Source organism: Felis catus, chromosome B1 (assembly GCF_018350175.1).
Source record: "Felis catus isolate Fca126 chromosome B1, F.catus_Fca126_mat1.0, whole genome shotgun sequence".
Taxonomy (NCBI): Eukaryota; Metazoa; Chordata; class Mammalia; order Carnivora; family Felidae; genus Felis; species Felis catus.
Genome location: NC_058371.1, coordinates 187,318,949 through 187,336,082, shown reverse-complemented (window position 1 = coordinate 187,336,082; position 17,134 = coordinate 187,318,949). Strand labels below are relative to the sequence as shown.

General features: G+C 41.2%; 1 protein-coding gene across 3 annotated transcripts in view; it reads right to left on the bottom strand.

Moving 5' to 3' along the window:
- The window catches only part of ADGRA3 (adhesion G protein-coupled receptor A3), a 136,245-nt gene that overhangs the window by 6,661 nt on the left and 112,450 nt on the right, over positions 1 to 17,134 (bottom strand). For all 3 annotated transcript variants that reach the window (XM_023253254.2, XM_045056541.1, XM_045056542.1), the window contains 2 exons: positions 9,367 to 9,491; positions 8,166 to 8,289 (listed from right to left, as the gene is read on the bottom strand). In XM_023253254.2, the coding sequence (XP_023109022.1) occupies positions 8,166 to 8,289; positions 9,367 to 9,491 (249 nt within the window). The remainder of the gene's footprint in view (positions 1 to 8,165; positions 8,290 to 9,366; positions 9,492 to 17,134) is intronic.

Here is a 17,134-nt window from a genome sequence, read left to right as displayed (position 1 = left end):
CTTCAAGAAAAATTTTTTCATTCTAAAAAGATGGCTCTCCGATCTCAAGAGAATCGATCTGACTGCCATCACCAAACCTGCGTCAATAATACATGCATTTAGATTGTCGCCCAGAAATTTTAATGAGAACCAGTGAGCGCCAAAATCTGGTAAATGAAAACCCAAGTCTTATTTTGCAGGACAAAAACCAGGGTAGTCACTGTCCAGCCTGAACCTTACACTGACTTGGGACGGGCCGGCAGGCTGGATCCAGCTTGGCCAAATGAGAAAACTCAGATTGATTTTCTTTGTAAGGAGAAGAGTGGCTCCTTGGCTTCCATTAGTTTTACTGACTGTACTGTAAAAGCAAAATTTACAGAGGAAAGTGGAACAAAAAGCAGAAAATAAACCTTAAGCTATCTGGAGTCGCACCAAATACTAGAAGTAAAAATAGCGTAAATGAATTTGGTACACAGACGCCAAAACATTCAAGACAAATCACAATGGTAGGCTTTACGAGTGATGCTGAGGTCAGAAGAATGAGACTGAGCTGTGAAGTAAGTTTAAAAAATAGGAGTAAAAATGTTTTCAACATAGGAGGTGCAGGATGGATCATTTTCTTGTTTTAGATCCAAGAGGGAAAACTCAACCTTTAGATTTTGAAGTGTTTTCTACGGCATTTCAAAATTTCCAGAAGTATTCATGCTTGAAATTACCGAAGCCTTCAGTCAAATATTACCAATAGCAGAATTTCAGGAGCCTGATGTCTCCTAGTAACCATCATGGAAGCAAATCTCCTGATATTCCACAAGAACTGGAATAAAGGAGAGACTGAGAACTGGCAAAGAGGGTATTCCTAGCTTTTGGAATGGGGTACTTCTTACTGTACTCTATATCAGACCCTTGAAATACAATCTGTCAAATTTCTTCCACATGCATTAGAAATGCATGTGGAGGGGCACCTGGGTTGCTTAGTTGCTTGAATGTCCAACCTCGGCTCAGATCATGATCTTGTGGTTCATGAGTTCGAGCCCCACATCTGGCTCTGTGCTAACAGCTCAGACCCTGGAGCCTGCTTCAGATTCTGTCTCCCTCTCTCTCTGCCCTCCCCCAGCTCACACACACACACTCTCTCTCTCAAAAATAAATAAGCATTAAAAAAAAAAATTAGAAATACAAGGGGAAAGTTTGTAAAGTTTGGGAATAAGTAATCTAATTTATAGGGCATGTAAATGATTAGTGAGGTCACCTGATCTCAGGATATCAATTTCCAAAGCTGTAAAATGGATATAAAATAATCATCCTAAAGAGTCTCCCTTTAGGGGAACCTGTGTGGCTCAGTTGGTTAAGTGTCCGACTCCTGATTTCAGCTAGGTCATGATCTCACAGTTTGTGAGTTCAAGCCCCATGTCAGGCTCTGTGCTGACACTGCAGAGCCTGCTTGGGATCCTCTCTCTTTTCCTCTCTCAAAATAAATAAAAAAATAAAAACTTAAAAAGAAAGAAAAAAGAGTTGCACTTTATATATAGGCTACCTAACCACACTCACAAACTAGAGACCAAACATTGTAACAACCATATTTTTAACCACCAATAAACCTAAGATATCACAGCATGTACAGCAAGTGTGCAAAAAAATTATCTTTAATATTTATAATAATGTATGAATACATACAAAATAATAATAGTTTCCACTACTGAATGCCTGCTATGTGCCAAAAAACGTATTTAGACAATTTGTACGTGCTTCCATTTATCCTCCTAATGTCCCAACCACACCTGTTGGCTTCCAAATCCCATGCCCCTTCTACTGTGCTGTGTGTCTTCACTGAACAGTAAAGCACAGTGGTGAGGGGGGAGGGCCACCCGAGTCAGAGAGACTGGCATCTGAATCACACCTCTGCCACCTAACAGCCCTTGATTTGGGGCAAGCTGTTTCAAATCCCTACGACTCAATTTCTGTATTGATAAAATAGATGAGTAAGAAGTACCTCCCAGGGTTAACATGAAAGTTAAGATAACACATTTGCAGTAGTTGGCAAGTCGACTCTCTTAATATTCACTGATTAAATTTCCCCAATGCATTTCACGTGTCATTGCAGAAGAACTCTAGATAAGAGATACAAAAGGACACCAGAGAAGGTCAGCCAGCACTGTGCTTAATAGATTAAATCATGGATGGAATGGTAGAGGAACAAGGGGACTTAGGTAAGATCCAGCCAAATCTTTTCTAAGGAAAACCAGGGAAACCAAGGACAGAAGATTAATTATCAAACAATTATCCAGCAGTGCATCATGACCCAGAACCCAGAACCTTTCCAACTGGGAGTCAACAGCCCTGGCTCCTCTGTCACTCAGCTTCTTATTCTCCTTCGACTCCTTCTGCCAAAGAGAGTAAAAGGCTGTAGAATGTATCCACGGTACCACCTGGAACAGACAGAGTGGGAAGGACCTGGCTGGTGCCTAGTGGCACCTTGAATAACCTCAACCAATCACTGTGGGGTGGAACCTATATTAGAACCTGTTCTTGCCACTCATAAAATACATGAGCACTAAAAAGGGAGATAAGAAACATAAAAGTACATTGATCAGGTACACATATCAAACTGCATGTAAGATACGTACACCTTAGGGTTCCGTTTTAGAACCTTAGGGTTTCCGCTGGAGGAACCTTGATGATCATTTAAGTTAATTAGCCCAACCCATTATTGTACAGAAGAAGCATTAAGTCCCTACCAGGTTAAGTGGGTAGTCATACTAGTCATTCTGGCAAACACCGAATTTGAACCTACCTACTAGTGTCCAGAACCCCAGGACAGTCCTGCACGCCTTCTACCAACCCCCCGCTCAGCTGGCTCTTAACTGAACTATCACAACAGCAAAGCAAAACCAGGCATGTCTGAGTCAGAAGCAGCAAGAATGTCTTTCATAGAAGAAGGGGAGAACGTTGTAAAAACAGAAGAACTCGACATAGGAAAACATCTAAAGACTTGCCTTTCCCTTTTTAAAAAATAAATAATTACGTAATGGACCTTCAGTGTAGAGGCCCCGATACTCCATGCAAATTCGTCTCCTTTTCTTTCTAGAAATGGTATAAAATGTCATTCAGGGCAACGAAAGGCAGTCATCTTCACAAAGGCCTCTTTCTATTCATCTCCTTAGAGAAATAAATGTGTCTGCTTTGTGAAAACAATGAATATTTTTAGACAAAAGTGAGACTGCCACTACCACCTTGTGCTGGGCACGCTCCTAACAGCCCATGCTCAGGATGGCCCCAGGGTTGAATGTTTTCTACTATTTGTAAACAAAGGCCTTTTTCTGTGCGTTCACCCAGTAAGTACTTGCTAAGCATCTAGTATCACCTACTCTGGGTCAGGTCCTGGGCTGATCCCTGGATAAACACGGGTGAATCAAATCCAGGGGATTCCTGCCCCTGCAGAGCATCGAATCCAGAGTCAGTAAACAGGTAAACACCAGTCGACTGCAAAGTTTTGGAGGCATCATGGAAATGTAATAAGTACCGTATGATAATGAGGGGAGGGGAGGGACGGTATCTCTCAAACAGTAACAGTAAAACTGAGGCCTCCAAACAAGATGAAGAGAAATCAGAAGCGGGGAAGGACTGAGAAAACAGGAGACTATCTTCTGTGCATGGATTCAGTTGACCCAAGTCCCATTATCTGACCTGTCGTAGGCTCCAATCAGGTTTGTTTCTCAATGTACACTAATGGCCTACAACAGGAACATTCTGCACAGCTGAGAGGTGATTTTGTCACTAGTGACAGCAGTAATAATAGCTACTATCTACGAGCACCTTCTGTATACCAGGTATTCCTGAGTTCCTTAATCCTCTCCATGATTCTTATACACACTCCTATTGTCAGCTGGAGGTCAGCTCTCCAATACTAGATTAATTGCCAGCCTTAGGTTCAAGACACATTCTAATGACGAGACCAAGCATGGCCTGCTTTTATTTAATTAGTTACTGTTTGCAAGCATCTAGGAATCTTGATCAAAAGGTGAGACCTTGATCAAAACCTGTATCAAATAATATAATCCCCTTCACCCCAGGTAACCACCCTATACCTTACATTTACCATCTCTTTGCCTTCCTTCCTCAGCTTTACCACATCTACACATTTCCATTAAAAGCGAGCTGTTCCCATATTACTTTTTCCTTTACAAAAAAAGACGGCGGGGTGGAAGTAATTTATGGGACTTAATTTTTTCACGTATGTTCCTAAGACTTACCCATATTGTTACACGTTGTTGTAATTCATTAGTTCTGACTGCTGCATGATATCACAGTTTATTCATCCGCTCTCTCACCGATGGGCATTTGGGTTGCGTCCAGGTTTTTTCTATTGTGCACAGCGCTGCTATGAATATTCATGTGCATGCGTATACTCCTACACATGTACGTACACACGCACAAGTGCGCCTGTTGCCTACGGGCAAGCTCACTCTCTGATTCCAGGAGTAGGGCTGCTGGGTCTCAAGGTGTGTGCATGTTTAACTTCAGATGGCAAAGCCTCCCCAAATCATCCACTTACATTCCCACCCACTATGTATAAAACATGTGGACCCACATGTTCTTCATGACCCGGCAGTGTCAGGCTTGATTTCTGCTGACGGAAAAGGCATAAATATTACCACATTGTCTTAATTTGCATCTCCATGACCACCCATGCTGCTGAGTACCTCTTCCCGTGTATACGGACTCCCTCAGTGTATACATTCTCCTCTATGAAAAGCCTGTCCACTCTCACCACTTTTTCTACTGGGTCAGTTGGGACATTCTCATTGATTACAGTTTTTAATGTATTTTTTATCCTAATGTCCTTTCGGTGGTATGTATTAAGAAGAATGTCTTCCAGGTCTCCTAGGATTTCACTCATCTGGAATTTGAGAAACTCACCAGATGATCATAGATGAAGGGAGGGAAAAATAAGATAAAAACAGAGAGGGAGGCAAACCATAAGAGACTCTTAAATAGAACAAACTGAGGGTTGTTGGGGGGAGGGGTGGAGGCCAGGGGAGAGGGGAAAATGGGAAAAATAAGATAAAAACAGAGAGGGAGGCAAACCATAAGAGACTCTTAAATAGAACAAACTGAGGGTTGATGGGGGGGGGGTGGAGGCCAGGGGAGAGGGGAAAATGGGTGATGGGCATTAAAGAAAGCACTTGATGGGGCGCCTGGGTGGCGCAGTCGGTTAAGCGTCCGACTTCAGCCAGGTCACGATCTCGCGGTCCGTGGGTTCGAGCCCCGCGTTGGGCTCTGGGCTGATGGCTCAGAGCCTGGAGCCTGTTTCCGATTCTGTGTCTCCCTCTCTCTCTGCCCCTCCCCCATTCATGCTCTGGCTCTCTCTGTCCCAAAAATAAATAAACGTTGAAAAAAAAAAATTTAAAAAAAAAAAAAAAAAAAAGAAAGCACTTGTTGGGATGAGCACTGGGTGCTGTATGTAAGTGATGAATCACGGGAATCTACTCCTGAGGTCAAGACTAGACTGTATGTTAACCGAATTGAGAGTAAAAAATAAACAAATAAAAAGAACAAACAAACAAAAAAAGGAACAGCGTCTTCCAATTTGTTAGCTTGTCCTTCCACTTTCATTAAGGAATCTTAATTGACAAAAGCTCTTATTTTTAATTCAGTTACAATTATCTCTCTTCTAGTCAATGCCTTTTAGTGTCATAATTAAGAAATCCCTTATCCCAAGAATGGTGATATTTCCTACTATGAATTTTAGCATTTTGGCTTGGCCATGTTAGTTTTTAATCCACCCAGAATTGACATTTTTTTTTATAAGGCACAACTGTAATGTTTGTCCACCAGCTCCGTTTTATTTTACTGCAGAGAGGTCTCTCTTTCCCTAACTGATGAGGCGTGCAGCCTCAGTCTCACACCAAAGTTCCACATGGGTCTGCCTTGGGGTCTCCCTTCTGCTTGCACTGGTCTGTGTCCTTCTCCCCACACCAAATGCCTTGGCGTTCATGACAAGAACCTCACAAGCTCTGATGATCAGATCTTGCTCTACTCTTCCCGTGCAGAAAAGTCCTGGCTATCTTTATCTTCGGTCCTTTGCTTTTAATGTAGATTTAAAAACCATCTTACTGAGTTTCGTAAAAAAAATTATTTAATGTATGTATTAATTTCAGAGGAACCACCACTTTTCTGATATTAAAACTTCCTCTCCTTCAGCCTAGCATATTTTTCCATTTACTTAGGTCTTCTTTAATACTTTATTACAATTTTGCCTGTAAATCGCGACATCTTTTATTATTTCTTGGTACCTGATGTTCTCTGATGCCACATAAATGGCACCTTCACATTAATTATGTTTTCTCAGAGTTCTATTTCTGCAAGCTAGCATCAAACTCCTGTATGTTCCCCCTTGGCTAAACCTTCCCATTACTTCAAATAATTTATCTGTGAATTACTGTAGGATTTTTCGTATATAAATAATCACATCATCTGATAACTCAATTATTATCCTCAATTTATGGGTGAGAAAACTGACACAGAAAAGCTAAACACTGAAATCACAGGATCTTAAAGAGACATCTGCACCCCCCATGTTCACTGTAACATTATTCACAACGGCCAAGAGATGGAAATAACTTACATGTCCATCAACTGGTGAATGGATAAAGAAAATGTGGTGCGGCCATACGATGGAATACTATTCAGCCATAAAAAGGAAGGAAATCCTATCCCATGCTACAACATGCATGAACCTCACTGAAGGACTTTACACGAAGTGAAATGAGCCAGTCAGTTGCAGAAGGATAAATACTGCATGAGTCCATTTGGATGAGGTATCTAAGTGGTCAAGCTCATAGAGGCAGAAAGTGAAACAGAGGTGGCCCAGAGCTGGGAGGAGAGGGGAGCAGGGAGTTCTGTTTAACAGATACAGCATTTTAGTCATGCTAAAACAGGTTTCAGTCATGCAAGATGAAAAAGTTGTAGAAATCTGCTATACAACATTGTACTTATATTTAAACTGTACACTTAAAAGTTTATGAAGAGGGTGTATCTTTTTGTTATATGTTTTTTGCAATTAACAGACAAAGTTAGGGGTGCCTGGGTGGCTTGGTCTGTTAAGCGTCCAACTTTGGCTCAGGTCATGATCTCACAATTTGTGAGTTCAAGCCCCACATCGGGCTCTCTGCTGTCAGGATGGAGCCCACTTCCGATCCTCTGTCCCTTTCTCTCTCTGCCCCTCCCCTGCTTTTGCTCTCTTTCAAAATAAATAAATAAACTTAAAAAAACAAACGTTAAATAAACTGTCCATCAAAACAGTAAACAGTAAACCTGAGATCCAAATCCAGGCAGTCTGGACTCTTAATTACGATATGGCACCACTTGCTATCATGCATACAGGGAAAAAATATGCAAATATAGGAAATACGGAGAATTTTAGGTCTATTCATATGTTGAATAATTTTGTTTTTTTTTATACTTATCCTACAAGAATACTGTGCTAAGCTTACATATAATAATTTACTTATTTGAAGTTACAAGTTGCATATTTTTAAACACGCTTTTTTAATGTTTATTTATATTTTGAGAGAGAGGGGGTGGTGCAGAGAGAGACAGAGACTGAATCTGAAGCAGGCTCCGGGCTGTGAACTGATGATCCAGCACAGAGCCCGATGGGGGGCTCGAACCCACGAGCCGCGAGATCATGACCTGAGCCAAAATCGGACACCTGACTGACTCAGCCACCCGGGAGCCCCAAAAGTTGAATATTTTTTAAATTTTTCATATTTACCACACCTCACAAGTTTCTGATTTTTATATCTTCCAGTTAAATCTTTTTGAAGTTCCTATTTTTGTGATAAATAGGTGAAATAATTTTTAAAACTCTACTGTCAGAAAACACACTTTTCTCTTAGCTGAAGTCAGGGTCTTATAATTTTTTTAAATTAGATGTCTGCCACCATAACAGACATAACAAGTAGCAATGAATTCCCAAGCATAAAGAGACAAGCTCCCTAAGTCATGTGTTCAATTGTGAACTAAGAGTTCAAAACCTGAAATCTGGTAAGTGACACTTGGCTTAACTTTCGTTAAAGAAAAAACAACTTGAAGAAGCATTTTTTCCTTTTACAGTTAATAAAACATGAAATTACTTTCTAATACCAGTATTTTTTTCCCCATTCCAGTTTTTCATTCTGACTTACCGCTTGGCAGATACTGGCATTTCTGGTTTGGGTCACTCCTCCCACAAAGACCACACAGGTCAGGAAAATATGAAAGCACAAGTTCACAAGCATATGCCAGCCCTTGAGACTGATCCTAATCAGACTGTTGAAAGAAAGAAACATTAATATTCAGTCTAGTCCATGTGAAGCAGGATACTATGATATTCATCCACAAGTTAGCATTCCAGCAGCACAAAAGGGCAAATGTAAATGTTTCATGCTTAAACATTTTACTTAGAATACATACACTATCACACACACACAGGATTTGAGACATTTAAGTCAATACAGTGTCTTAACATTCAACTTTATGACCAAAAGAGACGAGTCGTTTATGGGACTACTGCACCCACGAAAGGCTAAACAAATTCTCCATAATAAGAAATATCTGGGCTTCTGTTAGTTATGATGTCTTCTGACGGCGGGATTACTTGTTTGCTTCCTAGAGGTTTCTGCAAGGTGCCAATCTCTACTTTTTCTGACCTACTAGGATAACGCGTCTAAATGCCCAGTGCATTTCTTCCTGGCCTTTCATAACAAAATGCTGAAATCTTTCTTTTTTTAACATCAAAATCTCCTTTTGTTTCTTAACTAAATGTCAAGAAATGCCATATATGTCCAGCTTAAAAAGGAAAATACATTCTGGCAAAACCTCTTGTGAAGTGAATTTCTGCTTAGCAAATCCCTCTAGTTCCTACCATAAAATAAAACTTTCTGTAGCTCTGCCTCCAATTAACAGAAACCATATCCCACACTGAAATGCCACAAACTTTTCTTACAAATGCCATCTTTAAAATAAAGAATATCGCAACCTGCAAAAAGTCATAAAACAGACATACCACCACAGTCTGGAGCTGGACGACACGGCTATGGGTAAGAGGCCTCCGGCTCACCTCACCCACGGTTGTCCCCAAGCCTCACCTCCCCGCCTCCAACACAACCCTCCCATGTTCTTTCCCAGATACAAACAGACTGGATGCTATAAAAGATGAATTTACCACCGCACGGACTAATTACTTATGTCTCAAACTGCATGAAATGAAGGAGGCTTGATGAGTTCTCAAGGAACTGCTCTTACTTTGGAAGGATAGCACGGTGTTGAAACTCAGCTTTATCCTCATTCAAGGTGAAAAACACCCTCCAAGTCACAGTCCTCCATTCACCAAGTTCCCCTTCTTACCTGCGATGGTATATGTAACTGACGATGACCGCCAAGAGGCTCAAGAGAAGGATGACAGCGGTGGTATAAACCACAGGGTGCAGAAGACTGGCTGCCTGGGTGTAGAGTTCAGATCCCGTCAAATCCTGGGGGGAGAAAAGGAAGGACCATTCTGGGAGCACTGTTCTGGACACGCGGAGATGTTCTCCAGAGACTGAAACACTCTGACCTTTATGACGTCTTCATTTTATTCGAGGACCAATGTTTCATGCTATTCTCCTCACACCTTACTCTGCCTTTCTGACTCCCACCATGTAAACTACAACGGTGTGTGCACTTAGGCTGTGTGTGTTCGTGTATGTGTGTATGTGTATACACACACATGCATACATACATACACGCACACACGTACCTTGTTCTACGTTGGCTTTGCAAATCTGCATACTGACTTTGCTACAAGGGTGACAGACAGCAGCAGCCTTGTGATAAGGCACAGCCCAGCAGCACCTCCGAGACAGCCAAGCCCAGACAGACGTTCCCAACCATGTGCAGGCAAGCTAAAGGCCAGCAAACACAAGTGGACTAAACCCCATGTAAGGCGCTGGGGACACAGGGGTCAGACATGGGTCCTGCCCGTGAAGAAATGCAAGTCACAGGGGAGAGGGATACACGATCAGATCACAACAACGTCTGAGGACGGTGAAGGCAACACGGTTTTGGGAGCGAAGCGCTCAAAAATCAATACCGTAAAATAACGGCAAATCACTCATTTGGCTTTTATGATAATCCAGGCACTAGGCCAGCACTCCACACCAAGTTAACTCTATGAGGTACACAAATCACAGGCCCCGTTTTATAGTTTGAACAACTGAGGAGCAGAGAGGTTAAGTTCCGTGAGGATTAGGTCCAAGAGAACGTGGCTGCCAAGTCTGTGTTCTCCAACACGATGCAGACAGTGCCCCCACTACAATGCAAACAGTAGACACAGAAGGCTTCTTCCTCGTAAGGGACCAAAACAGGCTGGGAACGCGGCTTCCGTGCCGGCCACAGCCACCATGCCAGACAATAAGGGTTGTAGAAGCCCAAGCTGTAGAGTCGCCAGATCCCGTCACCACATGATCCTTCTAGACAGACTCTGGAGGCTACAAAATGACAGCTGGATGCAGGAAGTAGTTCACAGGAAACACATCTTTAATCCGAAGGTGCCGGACACATCTAGAAAAGCTAGATGGAAAAGGGGGCAAATTTTCCCACAGAAGAATGGGAAGCCAACACAATACAATTATGGATCTAAAAAGATCTCAGAACACCTTAACAAGCCCCTCACCGTAACAAATGATGAACAGAGGCTCACGGAGCCTGACAAAAATCACGGTTAATAGGAAACTGGAGATGCGACAAGGGAAATTGAATTCCAGTCTGAGTGTTCGACTACGCTGTGATGAGTCTCAAACCTGCAATTCATCTATTTATTTGACAAACGTTAATTGGGTACCCGCCACGGCCAGGAGCTGTGCCAAACCCCGGGTATTCAGCGAACCGCGGAACACAGTCCCAGCCCTCGAGAGCTGACAGGCTGTAAACTAAGTACCAAAAAGAGAAAATACAAGAGAAAAGTCCTATGGCCACAAAGTCTGAGCAACCAGCCCTTGTGAGATGCCCACGAGATTAGTCAAGAGCACAGGGCCTCAGTGTGTTCACATTTTGCCACAAGTCCAGAATATCAATGGGAAAACTCAAAAACACACTGGGGCGACAAGAGCCAGTTAGATGCTAGTAAAAGCACACACGTTTCTTCTTCATTTCTACAGGAAACTACTATTCCAGGGCACGATGAATAACTGAAGATAAGCTTTCAGTAGCCAGGGTTTGGTCTTCAGACCCCTTCCGTGCACCACTCATTGTACGTTCCTCTAGGAAACGTTCAGTAACACGTCCCCACTTACGTGCTGGCTACGTGATTCCGGAAGAGTTACCCCACTATACAGTGAAGACACCACCAATCACCTGGCAAGGTCTGGGTAGGAGCCGGTGGGGGGCATGCAAATGTGCCATCCATGGGCCTTGTTGAGAGTAACAACACAGGTGGCTGCATAATAGCTAATGAAACTTTGGGGAGCCTGGGTGGCTCAGTCGGTTGGGCGTCCGACTTCAGCTCAGGTCATGATCTCACGGTCCATGAGTTCGAGCCCCGCGTCAGGCTCTGTGCTGACAGCTCGGAGCCTGGAGCCTGCTTCAGATTCTGTGTCTCCCTCTCTCTCTGCCCCTCCCCTGCTCATGCTCTGTCTCTCTCTGTCTCAAAAATAAATAAAAACATTAAAAAATTTTTTCTTTTTTTTTAAATAGCTAATGAAACTTCAAACTTCCAATTCAGTTCTCAAAATATACCGGGTATAGTAATTACATTTAAAAGCCAGCACCGCGGAGCCTGGGTGGCTTGCTCGGTTAAGCGTCTGACTCTTGATTTTGGCTCAGGTCACAATCTCACAGTTTGTGAGATCAAGCCCTGCGTCGGGCTCTGTGCTGACAGCATAGAGCCTGGTTGGGAGTCTCTCTCTCTGCCCCTCCCCCTCTCTCTCCTCAAATAAACAAACAATATTTTAAATAAAATTTAAAAAATAAAAGCAATTAGTATTTTCAAAAGCCAAGTAAATAAAACACAGTAGATGAAAGAAACTAGAGGCTGAAATAAAGGGCAAAGACTCTTCTAATTCCAAGTTATAGCTAGAGAAAGGCACAGGTGCTACCGTCACTGGTTTCACAGGGCACTGCTTCTACTGGGGCATATTTACACATCTTGAGAGACAGAGAGCCGGAGTTGGGGGTGTGACCAGAAAGAAAGAAAGGGAAAAAGAGAATCCCAAGCAGGCTCCGCACATCAGCACCGAGCCCGACACAGGGCTCGAACTCACAAACTGCGAGATTGAGATCTGATCTTACAACTTAACCGACTGAACCACCCAGAGGTGCCCTACTGGGGCATTTTTGATGGTCACAACAAACTGACCTGCCCAAATGGAAAAGAACTCCTGCTGAGACACTGACCAAGCAAAGGGGTAAAGTGCCAGGCAGTAAACAGTTAACTTAAGGCTTTGAGGGCCAAGGGAGAAATTGAGGCTATTCTGCAGGTACTTATGAACCACTTAGTATATAACCATTTAAAAAAAGCAGCTGACTGCTCTGGGCCACCATGATTTACAGATGTCAGGTATAAAGGAAACAAAATAAGGTAAGAAATCCTCCTATCTTGATGGCATTAAAATACAAGAATATAAGACTACTGAGACAACTGAGGAGATTAGGATAGTATAGAAGTTAAATATCTAAAGCAACAAAATACAAATCTGAATTAAAATTATTTTCAGTTATATACATAAGCTTTGAGATACAATAGCACAAAGATCACTAATACACCGCCCAAATATGACCACCAGGAGGTACCTGTGAGGAGAGAAAAACTCAACATTTGCAAGTGTACATAACAGACCAGCAGAGTGATACTGTTCACTCTTTACGGTACAAATTTTAAGAAAATAATGGAGAAAGGAAGTGAAAAGTATAGTTTTTCATAGAAGCTAACTTTGCCAGAGCAGGCAGAAGGTATCCAAACACCTGAAGGTGTTCCAAAAAAACAAAACAAAAAAAAAACAACAACAAAAAAAAAACCCAAAGATGATGATTAAGGACCCAAATAAAGGGAAGAAGAAGAGTTTTTGAAAATCTTTGTTAACTTGATAAAAATAGATTCATACATTTGCATGTTACTTCTAGCCCAAGACTTACTAAATACAAAATTAGTGGCAGTTTTAAATAATCCATTGTCATTATATTAATAATAAGAGTAATTATAGGGGCACCTGGGTGGCTCAGACAATTAAGCATCTGACTCTTGGTTTCGGCTCAAGTCATGATCTTTTTGTGAGTTCCAGCCCCACATCAGGCTCTGCGCTGGCAGGGTGGAGCCTGCTTGGAATTCTCTCTCCCTGTCTGCCCCTCCCCCACTTGTGTTCTCCCTGTCTCCCTCATATAAAAAATAAAAAAGTAGAAGATTAACTATCAATCTGTAATTATGTAAACTCACCATGATCTGAACAATGGAATCAAGTTCAAAGAAAATACTACAGGGTATCCCGTTTGTCAGACTACAAAGAAGTATTAAAAAGCTCACCAAAAATAAAATTTAAAAGCAGCTCTAAAATAAAAAATGAAAAATTAATAAAGGATATGACTTCTATGCTGCTTTTAATTTTTCCCCTACGGAACAAAAAGGAATGTTACGATTTTGCTCCCCCTACCTCACACCATATACAAAGGTCAATTCCAGTCGAAATCATGGACCTATACGTAAAAGATAAAAAACATTAAAGCTTCTTAAAGAAAACAAAGAGTATCTTCATAATCTTGAGATAGGAAGAGTTTTTTAAAAGAGGAAATAAAAAGCACTAACTATAAAAAGCAAAACTTTAGAAAAATTAAGAAACTCTGTACATAAAAAGACAACATTAAAAGAAAAAGGAAAAAGTCGCTTTTAAAGACTGAATGCTTGCACCCCTCCCAAATCCATATGTTGAAATCCTAATTCCCAATTTGATGGTATTAGGAGGTGGGGTCTTTGGGAGGTGATTAGGACAGGATCGTGGCCTCATGACTGAGATTAGCACCTTTATAAAAGAGACCACAGACAGCTTCCTTGCCCTTTCCACCATGTGAGACACCATCTATGAACCAACAAGCAGGCCCTCACCAAACACTGAACCTGCTTGCACCTTGATCTTGGCCTTCTCGCCTCCAGAACTGTGAGAAATCTGTTGTTTATATAAACAGTACTCTGTTACAACAGCCCAAACTCATTAAGGCATGCATGCCCTGGGAGAAAATACTTTTTTTTTTCATTGTATTTATTTATTTTGAGAGAAAGAGCACATGCACGAGGAGGGGAGGAGCAGAAAGAGAGGGAGAGAGAGAGAGAGAGAGAGAGAGAGAGAGAGAGAGAGAATCCAAGCAGGCTCTGTGCTGTCAGTGCAGAGCCTGACACGGGAGTCATTATCACAAACCATGAGGTCATGACCTGAGCCGAAATGAAGAGTTGGACGCGCAACCGACTGAGCCACCCAGGAGCCCCTGGGAGAAGACATTTTAAACACATAAATCCAACAAAGAGCTCCTATTCACAATTCATATCAGCAATTCCTATAAATCATAAGAAAAAAACAGATACCAAACTAAAAATAGGCAAGATTTACATGTAGAATCTTAAAAACAAACAAAGCAATATAAATGAACAAAATACAAACCAACCAACCTCACAGAGAGAGATCATTTTTGTGGTTACTGGAGGCAGAGCATGGAAGGAGGGAGGACAGCTGAAGATGGTTAAAAGGTACAAACGTCCAGTTGTAAGATAACACTACTGAACAGTATATTTGAAAGCTGCTGAGAGAGGAGAGCTTCAAACTTTCCTTTCTTTCTTTTTTTAGTATCTATATGAGATAACAGATGCTCATTAAGCTTACTGTGGTGATCATTTCATAATACATGGAAGTCTAGTCATGCTGTACACCTTACACAGTGTTGCATGTCAATTATACCTCAATAAAACTGAATGAGAAAAATAAAAGCCAAAGATAATGAAAACAAAGAGGCAAGATTTGAGCAAGAACTTCACAATAAGGGGATACCCAAACTCACAACAAGAAAATGGAGAGGTGCTCAGCATCACTAGTCAACAGAGAACGACAAATTAAAACCACAACGATATATCATAATACCCCCACTAAAGGCTAAAATTAAAGACTTAACACTAGCAACCACTGGCAAGGATGTGGAGCAACAAAAACTCTCATTACTGGTGAGACTATAAACCAAAATAACCACTCTGGTCAACTGTATGGCATTAGCTACCAAAGCTAAATATACGGGTACATACAATCCAGTAATCCCACTCCTGAGTGCCTCTGTCTGCCAAAAACCAAGTAGGTGAATACTCGTAGCAGCTTGCTTTGATTGCCTGAAACAAGCAACAGCTCAAATGCCCATAAAGAGTAGAACATACAAGTTTTGGTATTTTCCTCCAAAGAACTATGTAGCATGAAAAAGAATACGCTGCTGCCATATGTAAAAACAAAGATGCATTTCATAGATGTAATGATGGGAAAGGCATCAGATATAAATGAGTACGTGCTGTAAAATTCCCATTTTATGAAGCTGAAAAGCAGGCAAAACTGATCTATGGTGATAGACGTAAGGGGGTGGGGGGATATCTCTTGAGATGATGGTGGGACTAACTAAAAAGAAGCATAGAAGAGCTAACAAGTGCTCGAGCAAAAATCTTGATCTTGATGGTAGCCAAATGTGCATATTCACATAAAAATGTCATTAAGCCAGACACTTCAGGTCTATCTGTGCACTCTGCCCAATACCTCCACGGAACACAACTGGTCCCCTTTGATTACCAATCCCACTTTAGAAATTTTATCCTGCAGACTTTCTATTAAATGTGCAAAATAATATCGTGCACGGCAATTACTAGAAACAAAAGAGAGGAATACCTAAATAAATCACGGTAGGGGCATAAATAATATTCAACAGTAAAAAAGAATGAGGAAGATATAGAAAGATTTCTGAAAGGAGATTTAGTAGAGTGATTAAGAACACAGATTTCTGGACTCTGAATTCAAATCTCAATTGCGACACTAACTTTATCAAGTTGGGCGGTGCTTAACCTCGCTATGCCTCAGGTTCTCCATCTGTCAACTGGGGGTTAATGATAATAGTATTAGACCTTGTGAGGTAGCTCTGATGACCAAATAAGTTGATGCATGTAAAGACTTCAGAAGAATGCCCAATACATGAGCACTTAATGAAAATTAGCCACCAGAATCATATCATCCTAAGGTATCAGCATAAAGATATCTTTATTATAAGATAAACTGTTCCATGGACATCATCATCATCATCATTAGATACACAGAAAAAAAGCATGGCCTGAAACAACATCTGTAGCATGCAGCCTTCATGTAAAAATGGAAGAAAAGAGGACTACCTATTCATTTTGTTTCAACATACATGAACATCTCTTCAACAATAGGAAAGAAACTTTTATTAGTAACAGGTTACCTACTTTGTGCCGAATGACTGTGATGGGGGAGAGGGGTGGAGGTCAAGTTTTCACTCTACATTAACGTGCAGAAATAATCAAAACATTTGATCTGTGTGAATGTAGAACCTATTTAAGAATTTATAAAGAAAAAAAAACCAACGGTGCCAACATTCACGTTCAGTTATAGAGTAGACAAAGCTGTAGTTTGCTTTCATTCAGCAAGTTTTATACAAAGATTCAAACCTGCACTAGAAAGATGTAAAAACAAATGAGTACTCTTTAGTTTCGTGTATTTCTGTGTGAATACGGTAACAAAAAGGAATCAAGGCACTGAGGTTATTACACATCTTTGTGCCTATCACCGACTAAAGTATTAAGTGCTATGTAAATTGTCTGACCCTACTCATCACCTCCTGGCTATTCAGGTTTTTTTGTCTCCTACTCACCCCAACTTCTAGGAATCTTCCTGACTCAATTCCTATTTTTCGGATCATATAATTCCAACAAACCCAATTTCTATGTAAGTTTTCTCTCTCCCATCAAGACTGAGGATAGACACGATTGGTTACCACAGGACATCTACTAAAACTACGGTATCTATTCCAGATTTGCAAACCAATATATTCTTTCTGTCTCACATTTTTTTTAAATACAAAGTTATTTAAAACCAGATCAGAAAAAAGATTTTTA